The 20,884-nt window shown below is 39.0% G+C and overlaps 1 protein-coding gene across 2 annotated transcripts; it reads left to right on the plus strand.

The window, feature by feature from the left end:
• The first annotated feature begins 10,506 nt into the window (after positions 1 to 10,506).
• Positions 10,507 to 15,883, plus strand: LOC149936868 (defensin Cg-Defm-like). Of its 2 annotated transcripts, XM_090154180.1 has the most exons (4): positions 10,582 to 10,610; positions 12,360 to 12,441; positions 12,734 to 12,797; positions 15,692 to 15,883. In XM_090154180.1, exons 3-4 carry the CDS (start codon positions 12,746 to 12,748, stop codon positions 15,826 to 15,828), a joined length of 189 nt encoding a protein of 62 aa, XP_090010306.1. In that variant the 5' UTR covers positions 10,582 to 10,610; positions 12,360 to 12,441; positions 12,734 to 12,745; the 3' UTR covers positions 15,829 to 15,883. The 2 variants fall into 2 exon arrangements, with proteins under 2 accessions (XP_090010305.1, XP_090010306.1); XM_090154179.1 differs by lacking the exon at positions 12,360 to 12,441 and having other exon boundaries at positions 10,507 to 10,610.
• The last annotated feature ends 5,001 nt before the right edge of the window (positions 15,884 to 20,884 follow it).

The raw sequence follows: 20,884 nt of genomic DNA on the forward strand, positions 1-20,884 counted from the left end.
CGACGAATTCCTGAAGAGATACGTGGACGCCGACGCATTAACCAGAAGAGCCATAACTGACGCTGTAGTAGTCAACTCTGAGAAATTAGTAGGTTCTTCAGAAGATATCATGAAGATAAAGAAAATAGTCGACTACGAAAACATGTTGAAAGTGAAAGCCAGAATAGACCATTCTTCAGAGATTCTCAGAACGGGAGATTTCTTTGAAAATGACGCGAAGATCCCATTCAGCTCCGAAGAACTGCTAGATCAAACGAAACTAAGTTTCACCAAAACAGCCATCGCGCTTGCTAGTAAAACCGGAAAACATTCTCCGAAGGACGATAACCTAGCAGAAACTTTCGTTCTGGCCAAAAATATGCTCAGCGCTATTAACAGTGGAGACTCAACCAGCTTGAAAATCATGAAAAGATTTTCCACAAATAGCTTAGGCCCAGCAGCGATGAACGCTTTAGAACAGTTTGGATCGAAAGAAGCTTCAAAAATTGTGAATAAATTAGCATTCAAGGCCGCTGCAAAGCTTGTTACTAATAAGCTGAAAATCTTGGGGAAAATTACCGGACACGCGGAAACTGCGGTTGATATAGCCTCAGGCGCGTACCAGATAAGTCGAACCGTTGTGAGACTAAGAGATCCCAGCGCGACTAAATTTGAACAGAACGAAGCCATGGCCGATATTGTGCAGGAAAGTGTGAGCTTGGGCCTCACCGTGACGCTCGCCGTGTTTTCTTTTGCAGTCCCTCCTCTCGCTCCCCTTTTCGCGGTGGTAGCAAAATTCATTAATTTCTGGGTATCGGCAGTAGTTTCAATCTACAAAGCACACAATCACGTCAATAGCTTGAATTCGCAGATAAAATTGTTGGATTTTGAAAGAGTAGAAGAGTATCATCGCCATCTAGAAGAGGAGGATACGTCAACGTACCTCAAAGACTTGATCAGAGTAAAGATCGCGAATAATTTAATCGTAAACGTGACTGTCCATTTCTTGGATCAAAACCCAAAAATAATTGGAAATGTTTTTCCCAGCCGAACGTTTAAAATTAAAGGTTCGTGCCGTTACATTAAAATCAATTGGTTTTGGGTACCGTTTAGTTACTATAATCGGCAGCAAACTACCCTGGCGAATGACTGCTGGAGCTATGGAGGAGACTGCGAGGACTATTCCGGTACTTGTTCGTATAGGACACATCATCACACTGTCATCGAATATGACGAGTTCAAGTGCGAATGTCACGGAGACGCGACTACCACCTTTGGCGCTGAACATCCTGACAGTGTGGTTGACTTTCGCAAGATGCAATATATCTATTTAGAAAGATCAATACCAGATATATCTCTAAATTACAAGTACACGTATCTATGTCAACCATCGTCCCTGAGCAACAGAGGTGACAGAATATCTAAACGAACCCACGAATACGGTTACAACTGCGAAAACGCCATAGCTATCCAAAGATCCCCAAAATCTGGTGAATTCATGCTGTACAACCTCGGAACTGGTTACGATCGAATTTATCTGAACCCTCTCGAGAGGACCAACAACCAGTTTGTGGTCAATAGCGGAAAGAAGTTCTTTTACGGAAGCGCAGGGATGGACTGGTTTAACGTGAGAGGGACTTGCTCGAAATTGGAAGGCGACATTGACGGTGGAATCTCCGGGGAAAACAACGTACTCGATATTGATAAGTCTTGCGCGGTTAACAAAACCTTGACGATTGACCTCGAACGAGAAGTCATGAAAGTAGGAAACGAGGTGAATATGCGAATATTGAATTTGCAAATCGTGAAAGGTCGGACGGGAGAACGTGACGAAATTCAAGCCGGTTGCGACTCTAAACTAATCGACGGCCGCGGTGGGAGATCCGACCGCTTTCCCGATACTATCGGCATTTCTCAGTTGAACTGCGACATTAATTTGTCAATTATGGTTGGTTCTTTTACAATTGTAAATCTGGATCACCTTAAAGGAAATGTTCGAGTTTCAATCCCAAGAGGAGTGAAAGGACTGCATTTCTTTCATTTAACCGAGTCAGTTACGAATATAACCAGCTACGTGTTTCAAACACCGTGCCAATTCTTGATCCGAGTTTTGGTACAGAAAGGTTTGTTTTTAAATATACGCCTATCTTTCGACAACGGCCAATCCGCACTGTTCATCCTTCCTCGCGACACAAAGAGGAATCCAACAATTCTCCAGGCGAACTGGATAGCTTATACTCGGCAATTAGCTACGATGGGGAATTGACGCCGACACTGATTCACACGCTGGAAAAGAACGACCAAACAAGCAGAATTCGAAAGGGAACTAACGCTATTTCAAATACTTTTGTGTGCGCGCGAGGACACTGGCATTTGTACGGGGGGGGAAAGGATGACCATTTTGTTTTAACGAGTACTCTTTTCACCGGAAGCGTAAATGGCGGCGAAGGCGTTGATAGTTTGTTCTTGGAAAAAAACCTGCCCGACACAACAGTAAATCTGTTTAATGGGGTAGCGAGTATCAGAGGTTTAAATATTTCTATCAGGAATATTAACAAAGTAATTGGACGGATGTCCAAGACCGATCTTATTACATGCGGATGCGACACGCTGTACGTGGCTGGTGGTGGTGGCCATTCGCGGAATGAGCCTGATATTATAATTATTACCAACGATTGTGATTATAAAGACAGTCCATTAACAGTCGTAGCAACTGGATTTACCCAAGTCGAAAGCAACACGAAGAATGGTCAGATTGTTATCGTTGTACCACCAGAACCTAATTTCGCTTTATCAGCCACGTTATCGATTTTCAACAGCTCTATCACGTTTTTTATGAAGTTCCCAATCACCGCTGTTCAATCAGTGATCTTCAGCAGTTCTTCGAATAGCCGTCAAATTGGAATGAAATTTAACGCGAGCCAAAGTGTTTCAATAGACGTAACCAGTTACAAATTTGAGGAAGATGGAGAACATTGGCTCCAGCCCGTTATGTTATTCGAAGAACGGGAGGGTCAGCCCAGCAGACTTCTCGTAAATAAGGAACACGGATCTGTCATGGCTTTTCACCAACTGGACTCGATCGACGGAAAAAATGTTCAGCGAACTGGCAGTTTCAATATTCCGAACTATTTTGAATTGCGAAGCGGAGAGTGGCGGGTCAATGGAGGAAATGAAGACGACGTCTTTCACGTGTTTGAGTCGCTAAATGGAAATCTATTTGGTGGTAACGGAACTAACTCTCTCTACTTGGACGATGGAATCGTTCGTGATGGAGTGGTGATTGACGCTCATAGCGGTGAAGTTAATTTTGGGGGTTTTACGAGCGAAGTTAAAAGGCTAACATTCAGTAACGTGCGTAAAATATACGGCAGAAGGGATAAAGAGGACGTTTACATTGCCAGTTGTCAAACGACTTTCGTCTCTCTAAACGGAGGTACTGAAGACCGACCGGATGAAATCAGTCTAGGCGAACGACTTATTTGCAACGATACCATCCAAATAGTGTCCATGGGTCATACCAAAATAATAAGTCACAATAATGCCGTTAATTTCGAAGCGCATATTGTGCCAGCGCGAAACGGCGACATCAACTTCGAAGCGAGGTTCGACGCCTTAGGAAATATAACATTTTATCTCCACGTTGATATCAACGACTTACTGGACTTGGAAACTTCCGCGAAGCTAGTCGACCAACAGAAACGGTTCAAGGCTAAGTTCATGATAGCTGGCGTTAAGCAAAATGTCGTGACTCTGGATTTCAAAGTAGAAGAAAAGGTCACGCGTTCTCCCTACCTGGCATCCCCTCAAATAACATTCTTGGGGGAAAACAACGAAGCGCGGGGAACCTTGCTACTACGCAGTTCGGACGCGACGGCGATAGTCTTGCATGTTATCGATTCACAGGCGCCTAACGTCAAACGTAGCGGCGCAAAATTCCTGCCGAATCTTTTCTATTTGATCCACGGTTCGTGGGCTGCTATCGGTGGACAAAGAGACGATACGTTTGTATTGGATGGACATGACTTCTCCGGCTACATAAATGGCAAAAGTGGCTCGAACACACTTTTAATAAGTGAAAAGGTTACGCTGGATTACCTTCAAATTGACTTGCCAAAAAAGGCTATTCAAGGTCTGCCCAAAAAGGTTTACGTGAACAGCATTCAAAACGTACAAGGGCGCTCCGGGAAGACCGATCAAATAGTTTGTTCCTGCGACAGCGAAATAATGAACGGCCAAGGTGGATCTCCCTATTTTATGGACGAAATTATTGTCCCAAATTGTCTCGGAAACACTACACTTACAATATACGTTCCAAAGTTTACGTCAGTGAAAAATTACAGGAACAATGGCAATTTCACTTACGTTATATTAAACGACGATTACTTTGACATTTTCGCTAACCATTCTACTGATAATAAACATTTGTACCTTTTTAAATTCAATACAAATAGACTTATCGATTTAAAGTTCGAAAAGCTCAACCAATCTCTAACTTTGAAATTCGCGTCGAATAAAGTTTTAAATATCCCGTTAACCGGTATCCATCTACAAAATCACGAGTTTAAGAATCCCGTAATACAGTTTCAAAATACGGAAACGGTAGTCAGCGACGTCAGGGTGAAGCAAACGGGATTTATTTATTCGTTGATTGCGGTTAAGAAAGGCGCGTCGCAAAACGTCTACGGCGTCACGAGCGTAGTCAACGAATTTTCGATTAACATCGGACGCGATGGGCACTGGCGAGGAACTCTTTCCGGTGGCGTAGAAGACGACACCTTCTGGATTGAAACGGCTGGTTTTATTGAGAAAGTGGATGGGTCGTCTGGTACAAACACACTCATTCTTCTGGCTCAACTGCACCCGGACACGCGTTTATTCGTCGACTTGCGAGAGAAGAGTGGCAAAATAATATCGAGTAACGAGTCTACACTCATTAAAGAAATTCAAAATATTCAAATATTTCGAGGAAGAGCAAATGCTCACGAAGTACTCCTGGCGTCTTGTAATACCAAGTACCTCTCATTCGCTGATGACATTTGGTTTACTGATTATAACTGTTCGAATTATAATATCGGCATAGAAATTGGAACGGAAACAACGGTAAGTTTCAGCGGTAATTCCGCTAATCACGACCAAGTTTACGCCGGTGGAAGTTTTTATTATAAATTCGAAACATTGAGGTCTTTCGATCCGAATTTTAACTTTTGGTCCGCCATTCGCGATACGATTCAAGTATATTACTTAAAATTTAAAATTACCGACCTTCAAGTCATTAAATACTTGGAAAAGGAATCGAAAGTTCAATACGTCATTTTGAACAAAACCTACGAGCACTCCGTGGATAAATACTTAGAGTTCAATCAACAGTTTTTCGCCCAACCGAAACTAATGAGCTCCGACGGTTTTCATATTCAAATCGCTCGAGATGGTATTATATTACTCACATTGGCTACTCCCGAGAAGAAAACGTCATTGGAAGAGATTCAAAAGCGCTTAGTTACAATGTACGGAGATGTCGCTAACGATCTAAAAGTCAATATCATGATTCGGACGGAGTCGGAGTTCGTGTACATCGGTAGCCGAGGGAATGCCGGAACCAACGTACTGACCAACACCGAAAGTCGAAGCCATCTTGTTGGCGGAGGAGGATCCAACGTCCTTTACGTCATTCTAGATCTTAGAGAGGATGTCTATATTTATCCCGGATTGGATGAACGCGGTAACGAAACTCAACTGGTCGACTTGACCGAAGTGGTTTGGAAAATTAGAAACGAAACTAAAACCAAATACGTTCCAAGTATTGCTGAAACCGCCAACGGACACTTGGAGATTTCATTCGAAGATTGGAAATCCATTTACCCCGGTAAAGTAGTTATAATGGATGGAGCTAAGAACTCCTTTCAACTGCAATTCTTGCTCAACGCTGTAGCTATGCGATTGGAACAACGAGAGCGGAGTAAAAGATCCGCGGAAGAGCTCGAGAGAACTTGGAATTTAAAGCCAACACCGATTGTCCTCGAAGAGGGCTTGCATTCCGTTTTATCGGCAGATGACTTAGAATATGGCCAAGAAATTATTGTATCTCAGGGTAACGCCTCGACACAATGGAACGAGGACAGTTTCCAGTTCGTCCGAAAGGACAACGAGCTAATAGTGACCAATTTAGGAATCAGTGACACGATGAGCGAAGTCAGTTCGTTGATGTTCTTCGACTATTTCAACGCGGAAGACCCACTGTCGTCGGACCCCTTTCAAGATTTGAAAATTAAAATCGGCGATCAGCTGGTCGAAATGAACACTAGCAAAAGTAAAGATACAAACGCCAATGAAGTAGCAGCCTTTGAAGACGTTATCGAGAAAGTGGAGGAAAAGTTGTTAGAAGATCTGCCCGAAATCAAAAGACAATTCATAAGCTCGACTAGCCAAAGCACGCGGAAAATGGCAAACGAGACGCTGATAGCTTTGACCTCGGTGATTGCTTTTCTGCACTTTCTGGTCTTTTTCATTTTCATCGTTGATTTGGTTAAGCGGAAAAAGAAATACGGTTCTTACATTGTTACCAGACGTTAAGAAACGCCACGAAGTGATTAGAACGTTATGTTACACCATGAATCTATTTAACCCACGAATAACCAACTCTATCACAAGCCACGTGTACGGTATACTCACAAGGAGAGTACCCGAGGTGTTTATAGCCGATTTAGTTCAAAGTCGGCCGTAATGTGGACCTATATGAGATATGAAATTTCCCAAAATGAGACGTTGCACTACCCATTCGATTTGCCATGGCAACCGAAAATGTTTTTGACCACTTACAACCAAAATAAGATTTTTTCCTTATTTTACCCAAAATTTGTTACAAATTTACCCTAAAAATGTTTCAATTTACCCAAACTTGAGGAAATTTACCTAAATGTGGTCCAAATTACACATTTCGTGATTTTCAAAATTTTTCAAACCGAGAAAATCCCATGCTTTTTTAAATGGAGATTTTATTTTTTTAAGTGATCAAAAACATTTTCGGTTGCCATAGCAAATCGAATGGGTAGTGCAACGTCTCCTTTTGGGAAATTTCATATTTCATATAGGTCTACATTACGCCCGACTTTGAACAAAATCGGCAAATAAACACCTCGGGTACTCTCCTTGTCAGAGGTAACGGAGAGCCAATAAGGACGAATTCAAAAATGATGTTATTTTAGCGCAAGATAGTTAACGAGCACAGAATTACCTTAAAATGACTTAGAATGAAAATAAGATTTAAAGTTATAAATGTTTCTAGAAAAAAATTCAAAATGAAGGAATGTAACTCCGATCTTTTGAAAGCGTTTCTATTGAGTGACTGTGAGGTTTTGGGCAATTTAAACATACAAAATATCTCTGAAAAGTTTAGCCTCGGTGATACTTTGGAAGAAAACCTGAGTCAGTGTTTGCTATATTAATATTATTAAATAATAAATGCTCTGTTATAATTTTATTTTAAAAATAACTATTCTAATTGTTTTATTAAATACATGAAAATATTTAATTAAATAATGCAAAAAGGAAACATAACCATAACGCGCCATTTCAGGAACTAAAGCTTCGACTGCTTTTAAATAACAGCTAAGTTCTATTTCGACTACGTCACTTTAATTTACAGTTGAAAATTCATGGGTGAAATAGATTCATGGTTACACGTACATACATCATATATTACCTACTTTGAAATGCCCGCTTATGTACTCGACGCACTTTTGTTAATCCTAAAAACCTGACCATTCGCGGAAACGCGATGATTTTTATTTGAGTCAAAATATTTCGGAAAATATCGAAAAATGTATCTTAAAGGCCGAGAACAGAGATTTAATTTTCTTGTTAATTTCTTGAGGAGTGACAGCTTGGACAGCTTGACCGACAGCTCGACCGACAGCTCAGAATGTTTTTGAATTGTCCAAGCGGTCACTCAAGCTGTCAACTTGAAAAATATTTTTAAACAGGTTTTCCACAATCTATTTAATAATTTTTATAACCCTTTTATTAACATCGATGTAAAAGAATTTTGATGTACGTAGATCTTCCCTAAAAATATTTTATTTTAAATATCCTTTTTACCTCTAACTAATTAAGAAATTTGTATTTGATTAAATTAACAGTTAATGCACTTCCGACTGAAATTTAAACAATACTGTCCGATTTATTAATAAAAATGTGTCAGTTAAGAAGAGTAATATGTCATTAAAACTAGTCGTATGGAAATTATGGTTTTTTGTACGAGCTCGAACCAGAAAGTTTCCTTGCAATGGCCAAAAAAATTATTCATCCAATTTAAAACCCTAACTGATAAATAAATTTGTATATTTATAATACATTAATAATAACAGTTATATTTGTAAGTTGTAATATACCTTTAATATCTGATCGAACTTTAGTCCTCTTTGGTCAAGAAATGAAATATGTATCTTTGAGATATTTGCGCCAAAAAATAAATTAATTTTGAAAAAAAATCGCCTATGACAATAATTTAATCAATAATGAATATTTTACATATGATATGACTATATTTCGACGATTTTAACATTAAACCTAGATCGTTTAAACATAGTCATTTTCCCAACAGTACAAGTCAAAATATTTTTGGAAAAGGTTAATTGCGATTATATTTTAAGCAACACTTCGAGCTTAAACAACCGTCTGCTGACCAAGAGGGAGACAAAATGTTTGGGAAAAAATTTAATTCTAATAATTGCTCCGTAGGATTTTCTAATGAAAATTATTGGTAGAGAGCAAAGACATAGATGTGAAACATACAATACATTCTTCTTTTTTTTTCGTTTTTTATGTTTTTTATGCTTTTTTATGTAAGCAATTTTGGCGCCAAAAATATCTTAAGTCATAGGAGGGAGCGGGAAATGGTCGAAGTTTGGTGTTCCACACCTAAAACCTGAGGTTATATTCCCTTTAACAGACCTCTTTAATGCCGTACACAGTAACAGATCTTTCGCTGTAGTAAATATGAATACATTTTTCATTATAACAAAGAATTCATATATATATAATGTGTTCATATCTATACGTAATATTAGTCTTAAAAATTTTTATCTCTAAGTGACAGCTTGTGGAAAATTCACCGGAAAAAAATGACGGCTGTCGGTGTAACGAGATGTAAATACAATTAGAAGAAAAGACGCATTTCCTCTCAACGAGAAAGCTAGCCACCCTCCACCCACAACAAGGTGCGAGCGACCTTGAATAACATTATTCTACTTTGAATATTGCGATTTTGAGGCGCAAATATAGCATGTTCAATATTTGAGATATTTAGTTATAGATTCTGGAGTTCAGTTTACTTATTTTATAGACTCTCCGAAATGCATTGGATTGGTCAGTTTCGCCTTTGTTCTACGAGTCTCAATTGTTATTTTAATTTTGAAATCGACCAATTCGTCTGCTAAACATTCTGAAATCGGATTTGGTGTTCAAAATATCAATTTGATCACATGGGTCAGACACTTAAATAATTAATTTGCATCATAAATCTTTCGCTATTAATTTTTATATTTTCCCAATATACAATAGCCCTTGGTTTCAAGTTTAAGATAAATTTCGATGTTTATTTATTTAAGAACGGATTCATCTAATCTGGCGTTCGTTTCATTACGAAAATTCAAATATGCAATTTAAAGGTAACTCTTTTTCTGCAATTATTGTAAGAAAATTTCTACTACGTCTTCTAACCACTGATAGTTTTTCCTGTTAAGAATCAAAAGCTAAAATGCCCTTGTTTACGAATACAAACGACTTACAATAACGCTGCTTATCCGGAAAATTGAAAAAGTCCCTATCGGTAATACTTAAATCATGAAATTAAGAAATATGTGAAAAACAGTGATACACCGTCACACCTGACTCATCCAATTGGAAAAGTGGGATTGGTTCTGTAGGCGAAATAATAAATTTTATGAAATGTTGCCATTAGCTAGGAAAATAATTTAATGGGTAATTAAAAACCAACTTCCCCTCTTGCTCAACCTATTACCATTTTTTTTTCCTTTACTGTTGTTTTTATCGATTATAAAATTTTCAGACAGGTTCATACAGGCTTTTTCGAGTTTTGACCTTCGAAAACATTAACCTATAAACTCGAGGTTTAAGCATTTGGTGGATTATTTACAATTATTGCGAGGCTTTAAATGTTCAATCTTTTACCAAAATTCAGTCAAATTTGGCCATTATTTTCCCTAATTTATCGCTCAATACTTGATCCCAAAATTCCTGATGATTTCTTCGTGCATGTTTCTTTTAATCTTTCAAACACCAGCGCTTTTAAAAAGGTAAATGTAATTTCCATATTTCAATGACAAAAACGTTGTTTTGGGAATTACGTTGTTTTAGCTTTAATATACATTTTAAAATTCTACCCAGAAAATTATCTAACTACAGTTGTCAGTTGGTCGGTTGCGCAACGTTGCGTAAAGGGAAGAATAACACATTTCGCGATAATATATTTCCATTGATTTGGATGTCAATTTTTATTTTGCTCCAGAGAGACAGCCGCCGTGTATAAAAGCGGGAGGCGCCACGAAATTACTCAGTGTTGAAGCGGTCTTCATTCGAGCCGATAATAACTTCTAGATTATCGAATAACCGTAAGTATTTATAATTAGACTAAATGATATAGAGATCTTGCAAATAAGAGATAATTTATTAAATTTATTAAGCAGTGAAAAATAACAGACCAGCCACAAAAATATTATTACTCTGTATTACCATTTTGATTGGCTAATTAAGAGAAGGACTTGTTCTAAAAAAATTATTTAGGAAATATTTATACATATATTTTTATAAAAAAAAATATTTTTGGAGAAATTGTTAAAACAATATAATTAACTGGGAGAATATATATAATACGCAGTAATTATCTGTACTTTACCGTTAGTAGAAATGATAAGCTACGTGTTTTAGGCTATTTCGTAGGTCTTTTATTAATAATAAAGGCGTTTATCAAAAATTTGTTTGAAGTAACCAATAGTATATCCAACAAGTGTGCTCAAAACGTCAGTTTAAAATATCACCATTATTTATATTTTTTGCTTTAAGTTTTTATATATTGTTTAGATATACCATATATTGAGTTTCGAAATCGCCATTTACTAAAGATCTTCCATCTTGACAACCCTGATATATCCGGATATAAAATAGATTAAAGGGCGTATAAACTCGGGTACTTTTATTGAACACTTAATTTTTCTCCCAGTATAGCGTTGCGGTCGCTAGAGTTTTAGGATTGTAGGCTTTTAGTCTCTAGGTAGGCGTGCTACTTCCATTTTCCCAATTTGTACGTTTCCTCCTATGTACACTTCATTATTTATCTGGGTAAATAGCTCCGGTGGATGCCCTATTCCCAGGTTCTATTAACTAGTGGTCTGCGTATAATCGAAAACAGCAAGTAGTCGCTAGCCGCCTTTCTAGTTTTCGATCGAGTACTTGAGTCCTCTGTTTAAGGTTTAAAAATTACTTCGAGAGGATTCGACGAATAAAAATATTTTATTGGCGAGTCCATTTTTTTAGGAAGAGTCCCATTTTTTTACGACACGTTTTTCTCCAACCCAGAAAAGACACATGCCATTAAAAAAACCAACCATAGCGTGTCTGGTACCAATGGGAGCAAATTTGGATTATCCCTAGAAATCAGAGAAGTATCTGTGTATTCCGCTGTTTGATCGTGCGCGAGGCCATGGCTTCCAATCGGCGTTCTGTCGCTAATTCGAATAAGCGTTCTACGTATTTATCGGATTCCTATGGTTTTATCGTTTTAATAATTTTTCATTCATCCTGACGCGGTACTACCAGAGCTGTGAAAATTTAAAAATGGGAAAATTGTAGTATTGCAAATGACCGAGGCCTTTTTTCCAGAAATCTTTCCGTATTTTTCCGGAAAAAAAGTTTAAATTCCATATTGGTTGCAAATTTAAATAAAGCGGTATTTTCGCCTCATTTTTTCAAATCTAAAAGTAAAACTGAACCTTTAGACTAGCTTTTAACTGATTAAAAATGTAACACTATCAATATTCGGTAGTATGTTTACGGTTATTAGATATTTTATATCGATAAAAAGTTTAAAAAAATTAAAACCCTTAAAAATTAATTTACAACTTTTTATTTTCCGATTTGCGAAACATTTTCCGCAATTCAAAAATGTTTACGCATTTTAAATTTCCGGAAAATTAACCAATTCCAGTGTTTTTATTGAATAAAAATATTTCGTTTTAAATATTGTAAATTTTAATAGTACTCAATAAGTCAATTTAAATTAAATAAGTATATAGTATAAAATAAAATAGAATGATTTTTACGTATTCAAATTGAACTTAACTAGAATTTTTTTAATCGAATAGAACTTTAAAGGATTATTTGAGTACTCTAGACTGACGCTAGTCCAATTTACTTGGACTCGAGAGTCGACTCGAAACCCAAAAAGTGAGATTCGCACACCCTTACTATTTACATTTAAGGGTTTGGTCTCGTAGATTTGGTCTCGTAGATTTGGTCTCGTAGGATGGTTACTTTTATGGTCACCAAGCCATCAAGATGCTATATTCCCTTTAAGCAATGAGCTGCTAAGCTCGCCGATTTACCTTTCATTTATTTATCTGACTATCTTTTACCAGCTTTTGTCAATTCGGAAAATCTATTTACTAGACATTTCTAGAGCAGTTGGCTTATTCTATAGGGTTAATCGTAATTATTTATTTTAACTGTTATTTAATAGTTAGATAATAAAATGAAGAAATTGGTTTTCATATTCCTTGTCCTCGCAGTTATAGCCAGCATTGGTAAGTATTTGCGGAAGTTAATAATAATAATCAGCTAGGCATATACCCAAGGCATCACCTTAAGCCTAAATCATATAGCGACTTTTAACGCCATTAATAGTTGATTTTATAAAATAAAAAGTGGTCTTGCCCAACTTGTTAAAATGTTGCTCTTACGTCACAAGACGCAGCTTTATTAGTATATATTTTGCGCACGAGCGATTTTCACGCGCGCTAGAAAAACCTATATTCCTCGCGACTGTAGTAAGAGCAACATTTCAACAAGAAGGCCACGTTAGTTTATAAAAAGAACTATTCAGGTGTCCGGGTGGCAAACCCTTCATGCCACGTGAGCCAACAGCTCCCAACACTCACTAACTAGCCTTAACTAGGAATGATTAAAATTATTTTCTTCCTTCTGGATCTGGTACCGTTACTTTTTCCTAGTAAATAAAATGAATTCCTGGTATTCACATTTCCAATTTTCGAATAACATATACGTTTGACTCTACTGATTCAATACTGAAGCGACCGAATATCAATCGCTTAAAATAATAAACCTATTTTTCACGTCACTGATATTTCAGTTAAGTTAGAAGAGACCACCTATGGACTGTGAGAAGGATGATAAAATACGCGAAAAAGTAGATTAGTCCATAATTAAAAGGGATAATATATCTAAATCCTAAACAAATTTGAAGCAATTAAAAAACTTACTAAAAACTCGTACCGATAGGTCTTCGAGCGAATCTCGGATCAAATAGATCTTCGAGTAGTAGTTTATTACTCGAAGATCTATTTGATCCGAGATTCGCTCGAAGACCTATCGGTACGAGTTATTAGTAAGTTTTTTAATTGCTTCAAATTTGTTTAGGATTTAGATATATTATCCCTTTTAATTATGGACTAATCTACTTTTTCGCGTATTTTATCACTGATATTTCAATCAAATTCATGGAGTTCGAATGAAAATCTCGTGAAATTCATGCAAATATATTTCGTACGATGCTGATTGACGTATATTTCTTTCATTGATTCCTAGAAGCTTGCTTTTAATCAAATCAAATCTCTTATATTGAAAATCACGAATAAAAATTAAAATTTTGCGCTCGTTAGATCTGATTTCATTAAAACATTATTTCGAATCAGTTTATTTTCATTAAGTCTACAGTTATGGCGACCATTTCGCCATTTTCGTCGGTGATGAGGAAGCTTCAATAATTTTAGTTGCGCAGTAAATTTTATTGACTACATGATTAGTCGTGTATACATTTTTGTATATGAAATTAAAGTGACCCAACTGACAATGAATCCCACGGGGCTCTTACGAACCCTTATAAAGTAGGGTCGCTTAAGCGGTGGACCAGATGTTAAAAAATGTTAATGATCTGCCATGGCAAACAATATTTTTAGAGCCAGTCCACCACTGAATATATGTGGGGTGGTGAAGTGGTAAGCACTTTCGCCTCGCAGAAAGAGGATCCTGGTTTGTGGCACCTAGGATCAATAAACACAGCACTCCAAACAAAGAGGACGCAACCTGTCAAAGTCGTGCACGAGGAGTCGGACATTCCCAAAAAAAAGCGTACGGGATTTCGAAATCTCTGTGAGTTCGCGATTTCATCAAAGATTTCGCGATTTCGTCAGAGATTTCGCGGTTTCGTCAGAGATTTCGTGATTTCATCAAAGATTTCGCGATTTCGTCGGTGATTTCGCGGTTTCGTCAGAGATTTCGTGATTTCATCAGATTTCGCGATTTCGTCGGTGATTTCGCGGTTTCGTCAGAGATTTCGTGATTTCATCAAAGATTTCGCGATTTCGTCGGTGATTTCGCTGTTTCGTCAGAGATTTCGTGATTTCATCAGATTTCGCGATTTCGTCGGTGATTTCGCGGTTTCGTCAGAGATTTCGTGATTTCATCAAAGATTTCGCGATTTCGTCGGTGATTTCGCGGTTTCGTCAGAGATTTCGTGATTTCATCAGATTTCGCGATTTCGTCGGTGATTTCGCGGTTTCGTCAGAGATTTCGTGATTTCATCAAAGATTTCGCGATTTCGTCGGTGATTTCGCTGTTTCGTCAGAGATTTCGTGATTTCATCAGATTTCGCGATTTCGTCGGTGATTTCGCGGTTTCGTCAGAGATTTCGTGATTTCATCAAAGATTTCGCGATTTCGTCGGTGATTTCGCGGTTTCGTCAGAGATTTCGTGATTTCATCAGATTTCGCGATTTCGTCGGTGATTTCGCGGTTTCGTCAGAGATTTCGTGATTTCATCAGATTTCACGATTTCATCAGATTTCGCGATTTCGTCAGAGATTTCGCGATTTCATCAGATTTCGCGATTTCGTACACAACCCTGCGTTAGCATGTTTAAAGGCTAGCTGCACTCTCCTTGCGTGGGGTGCTGTGTTTGTTACTCCTAGGTGGCACTGGGTGGAAATTTGGAAGAACTCCCGCGTTTGAGTTTGCATCGTTAAAGGGGGTTCCCTATAGTTCTTCGGTTTCCTCTTTCCATAAAAACGTGTTGAAGCTAACGCGAGGGGTCGGACAATAGGCGAATTTCCGTTGAAAATCTAAAATCCAAGAATTCATTCCCATAGACTTTATAAAGAAAATCCTTAAAATAAAATTAAAGATTTGGTTAAAAAAACAAAATCCCGTAGCACAAAATGCCAATGTCTAACCCCGCTGGTTAAATGTAATAGTAAGTGTTGAAAGCTGTTGGCTCACGTGGCATGAAGGGCTTGCCACCAACCTCCTACGCATTGTAACCCAGTCACCTAAATTAAAGTCATTGTAAGTCGCTAGCTGGCTTGGGTCTACGGTGGTGCCTTGAGTATTAGCATATCTTAAATTTATTTAACATTAATAAATTTTAGCCGTGACGCTAATATTATGTAATTTGTGTGTTTTAGGCGTTGAACTAGCTTCCGCTGGCGAGCAAGGCTGCCCCAAAAACAACTTCAAGTGCAACGCCTATTGCCGATCCACTGGCCACAAACATGGCTACTGCGCTCACGTCGGAAACAAATGTGTCTGCATAAATAAATGATCAATTACCATGTCTATAAATAATGCTTAATAAAATACTTTTCATGCAATTGTAATTTTCTAAATTATTTTAAATACAGTAGCAACGGTAAATAAATATTGTTTTTTCTCATTATTAAGAAAATTCTCTTAACATTCCTGAGTCACCTGAGTACAAAAACACTTAACAGTTATTACGGTTATCAAAATTATAATAATAATCTGTTAGGCTAATACCCAAGGCACCACCTTAGGCCCAAGTCATCTAGCGACTGGCAATTCCTTTAAACAGATTGCCTGGCTACAACGCGTAGGAGGGTGGTGGCAAGCCCTTTATACCACGCGGGTCATAAGCTCCCTACACGCCCTATTACCGTTAACCTCTGCAAGTATTTATGGAAAGGGGAAACCAGATAACCCGGGGAAACCACTCTAACCAGTAGGGAAACGAGTGCTTCCAAACACCCATTGCCACAAGCTGGGATCGAACCGGCTCCTCTGCGAGGTGAAAGTGCTACTACTCAACCATTAGAGTGCTATTTAAATTCTACGAAGAGATCTTATATCTGTAGCTAAGGTCTTTCAATACAAGTATTAGCGAAAATGTTATCTTTTTATGAAGCACATCACTCTACTATGAGGGACATTTTCACTTTGACTACACTGAAAATGGCGCTTTACAACACTAGATGGGGCCACGTTCCAATTAATACGTGCCACTGAGCATGCGTCGTGCGCCGTTATTAAATAGAAGTGGGACTGTGGTCCTCCTAGTATTGTATAGTGCCAACTCAGAATAACGTTTTCTCATTCCCTACTCATACAAATATTTAAATGAAAATGTTTCCAAAATTTCCCACGTGGATTTTGGTAACAATTAATAAACTGAAACGGATATTATCATTGAAAAAATGCGTTAGCTCAACTAACAAATACAAGGGGTCCTTTGGGAAGCTCAAGTTCCATTTGTGTACCAGAGAAATACCCTATAACCCCGAACTCTCATTATCATTGAAGCTCGCGAATAAAAATCAACGTGGTAATTTATGTATATATTGAACTGTTTTCTGCTCAATTTTAATTTTGGAGTTACGTATTATGGTGGAACATTATTTCCAATAAATTGCTAATGAAAATCCATATGTTAGCAGAGCATTTTTTTTGATAGACACAAATCGGTGTCGACCCAAGGCCTTAGACACCAACACCCAATATCCGATTAGTCAGGGTATGGTAATTGTAACGGCCACGCCGACGGGGTGATACGTGGGGACATCAGATTGTTGTATTTATATACCCCGTGCACCGCCAAAGCATTACAGGGGTTACTCATCATCTGTCCCGGCCGAGCCGTCGACCTGTATACAAAGATAGGAAATGCTTCCTAAAACATATACACACAACGGTATACACCCGTATATCTGTATCTCCTACTCACGACTCACTCGTGAGTTCGTCAAAATTCACAACGATATAACGCATTACGCGTTCAAGATCGTTGATCGTTTCGTTATCCAGATTGTGGAGTCCATTCTCGCGGATTGGTCTCCTTAACAAATGGTTCGTTCTAGGACAATTACGAACATAGTGCTCTGAGTCTGCTTCTAGAGCAATGCATATGCATTTGGGCGATGCAATATGACCCAAGTTGAACAGGTAGAGTGGGAACTTACCGTGTCCACTTAGGATTTGCGTCAAATAGTAATTCGTGTTGAAGCTACCATTGACCTTAGGAAAGAACCTCTTCGTTACCTTTCCCTTCTCACTCTCATCCCACGACTCCTGCCACCTTTGAGTCGTCACCTCATTGAGCCACCTTTTAATCACCAACTTAGTTGGCTTCATCTCCTTCTCCTCGGGAAGATCGGTTGCGGACTTTGCAAGAAAGTCAGCCCTTTCATTCCCTGCACACCCAGTGTGCGACTTTACCCAAGTAAAGTTGACTTGAGTCTCCATCCGTTTTAATACCTTACGGATATCATGGCATAAACCATGATTGTTTTTATGATTGCTTAATGCGTTAATAGCAAAAAGACAATCTGTAAAAACCGTTGCACCAACACCAGGACGTTGACCATGCGTCCTTAACCAGCAAATACCCTCATGTATTGCTAACAGCTCAAGAGAAAACGCATCCACCTTACCATTAATGCGAGTGACCTCATTGTACACTTCCACACCATCTCTGTACACAGCAAATGCCACTCCGGCACCCCGACCGGACAACGAACCGTCAGTAAACACCTCTATCCCATTGCCATTGGGTAATTGCTCTGTGATGTTTATACTGCTACTGACCGCTGGGTGGTCCTCCCATGGGTCGCCTGGGTAGAGGTAGTTACCACCACGTAACTCCACCCCACAGTGCTTACTGTCTTCTCTAAAAGAAAAGGACCTGAACACAGCAGCTTCCTGACTCACCACCAGGTCTAACGGTTGAATACCAGCAAGGATCCGCAGCGCATCGCTCGAGACAGTCCGGTAAGCACAAGTAATACGAAGGGCCGCAATTCTCTGAATTGAGCTCAACTTCCTCACCCTCACACTTTTTTGCGTGCTCTTCCACCAAGCACCGCAAGCGTAAGCCACTACTCTCACAATACACCCATTGTAGATAGTCCTTAACGCTTTATGGTCGAGGCCCCACTCAACCTTTGCAAAACAAGCAATGCTTTGCACCAGCTTCGTCACCCGGACACTTACTTCCTCGAGATGAGGAAGAAAGGAAAGCTTGCTGTCGATGGTGACACCGACAACTTTCAACTTGTCAACATTTGCAATGTTGACGGCTCCCATCTTATAGATTGGGAGCCTTTTCATTATGGATTTTGCGGCGAAGGTGATAGCCGCCGACTTTTTAATGGAAAAACTCAGCTTATAGACTTGGCTCCACTTAGTCAATTTATCCACGATCACCTTACCCGTGGTTTCGAGAGCACGCCTGGACGTGCCCCAAAATAATGACTGCAAGTCATCCGCGAAGGCTTGGATTAGAGAATCCTCTGGATACTCAATCCTCAGTGCGCTATCCATAAGCACATTGAATAGCAGAGGTCCACTGCATGAACCCTGAGGGCAGCCGCGGGTCAGTACTCTCCGTACACAGGTACTACCTGCCCTCACCACTGCAACTCTATCCTTCAGATAGTTAACATATGTCTCATATATGTTCTTCGGACACTTAAAGTTCCTTAAACCGTGTAGGATTCCTGGAATCCACACATTGTCAAAAGCACCCTCGATATCTAGAGATATCAGACTGGTGTGACAATTATTTGCTTTGTTATCCCTGATTTGGTTCACCATATTGGTTAGACAGTGAGTCGTGGAGCGACAGTGTCTAAACCCAAATTGCTTATCGCTAAGCAATTTGTTGCTGTGGAGAAAGTAATACAACCTTCTTAACAACAGCTTATCAAGCACCTTCCCTACCACCGGAAGAAGCGAGATTGGCCTGTAGGCCTTAGCGTCCTGCCTGTCTCTGCCTTCTTTATAGAGAAAAACTAACTTAGCAACCTTCCAAAGTTTTGGGAAGTATCCCATACTGAGGCACGTGTTGAAAAGCCTGACAAACAACGCTGGGCAAGCTAAGAAAAATATCTTGAAAAGCTCGATGGTGATACCATCCTCACCAGGAGCCTTGCCCTTCTTAAAAGAGTTGATAGTCTCCAAGACCTCATCACTCGTAAATGGCTCATCATTCTGACTCATGAAGTCTTCGTGCAATGACTCCCTTATTGTCGTATGAACCTCCTCATCATCATCCAAGGAGTCCTCTTTAAAAAGAGTATCCATCAGAGTAGACCACGTCTCCTCAATACCTGAGGTCAAAGAACCATTCGGTTTCTTGATGCAATTTAATGCATTCTTACACTTGACCTTCTTTGTGGCCAACATATAGGGTAGGGAGAAAGGATCCTCCCTTGAAACCCTTGTGCAGAAATCCTGCCAGATACGTGGGGACAGGGGTGGGGTCACCCGTGGCGGAAGTATTCCGACCACCCGTTGGGAGATTGGTGGTCGTCCTCACACGGCCATCCACAAACTCAGCCTCCCAGACGCTTGGGATTACAGTAGTAACAGAAAGAAGACACATATTTTTCCACGTACATTAAACATAATAGAAAAGAAAAATATAGGCCAATCTATATAGAAATTGTTACCTTCTATGCACGCCCAAGAAATTTGGCCTGTGGCATAAATGCCCCTGCCGTTAGGTGTCAGGGGCGTCTTGAGATTGCTAACCTTTTAGTTTTGGACCACGGGACCAATAACCGGTGACCGCAAGACCGAAACCCCTGACCTCGCGCTGTCAGGAGACGCTGGCATTCAGGCGCTGTCAAGAAAGAGGCACGGGAGTTTATCTCTCTCTGTTTGCCTCACTTAGCTGCTGCATGGCACGACCTTCGACCCTTTTCGCTTGCGTTCGTTCTCTTTTCTCAGCCCCCCCCAGATATATTGTGTACAAAAATGCTTTATCATAATTACATCTTAAACTAATCAAAGGAAACAAATATATGTATGTTATTTTGCACTATTAAACGTTTGCAATTTAAAAAATGGCTATTTACTTTTTAAAAGTAATTAAATTTGCATATTTAAAGTATAGTGCATGTTGTTTCCGTTTTCTAAACCCCAATTTCCTCAACTAGATAAAATGATCGCTCCCTTCGTCCGCGTGACACCTTTATTAACTTTAGAATTTGGATAGTCTATGGCGTGTTCCGTGTAGAGCTCGGCGAAACAGATAAATTAACCGCTAAAGTTTTGATTAACCATAAAAATTACGATTAACTGTTTATCCATGGATATTATCCACGGCTATATAGCAATTTAACATGTAAAATAATCGTTTTTTTCCCGAATAATTTTCGTTTGTGGATAAAAATAAATAAAGTGATTATATCTTATCCAAACTCTGAGCTCAAGTTCCGTGTAAGCTAAAGAACAATTTTTACAGTATTCTATGTCAATGGAATTAATCACGAAACCAAACAGGCTCATAATATTTTAGAGAAAAGTGTATTTCAGCGTATTTTGGGCATTATTTTATTATTCTATCCGCTAGTCCACAGTGA

Source organism: Leiobunum rupestre, chromosome 7 (genome assembly GCF_980474605.1).
Source record: "Leiobunum rupestre chromosome 7, qqLeiRupe1.1.hap1, whole genome shotgun sequence".
Lineage (NCBI taxonomy): Eukaryota > Metazoa > Arthropoda > Arachnida > Opiliones > Sclerosomatidae > Leiobunum > Leiobunum rupestre.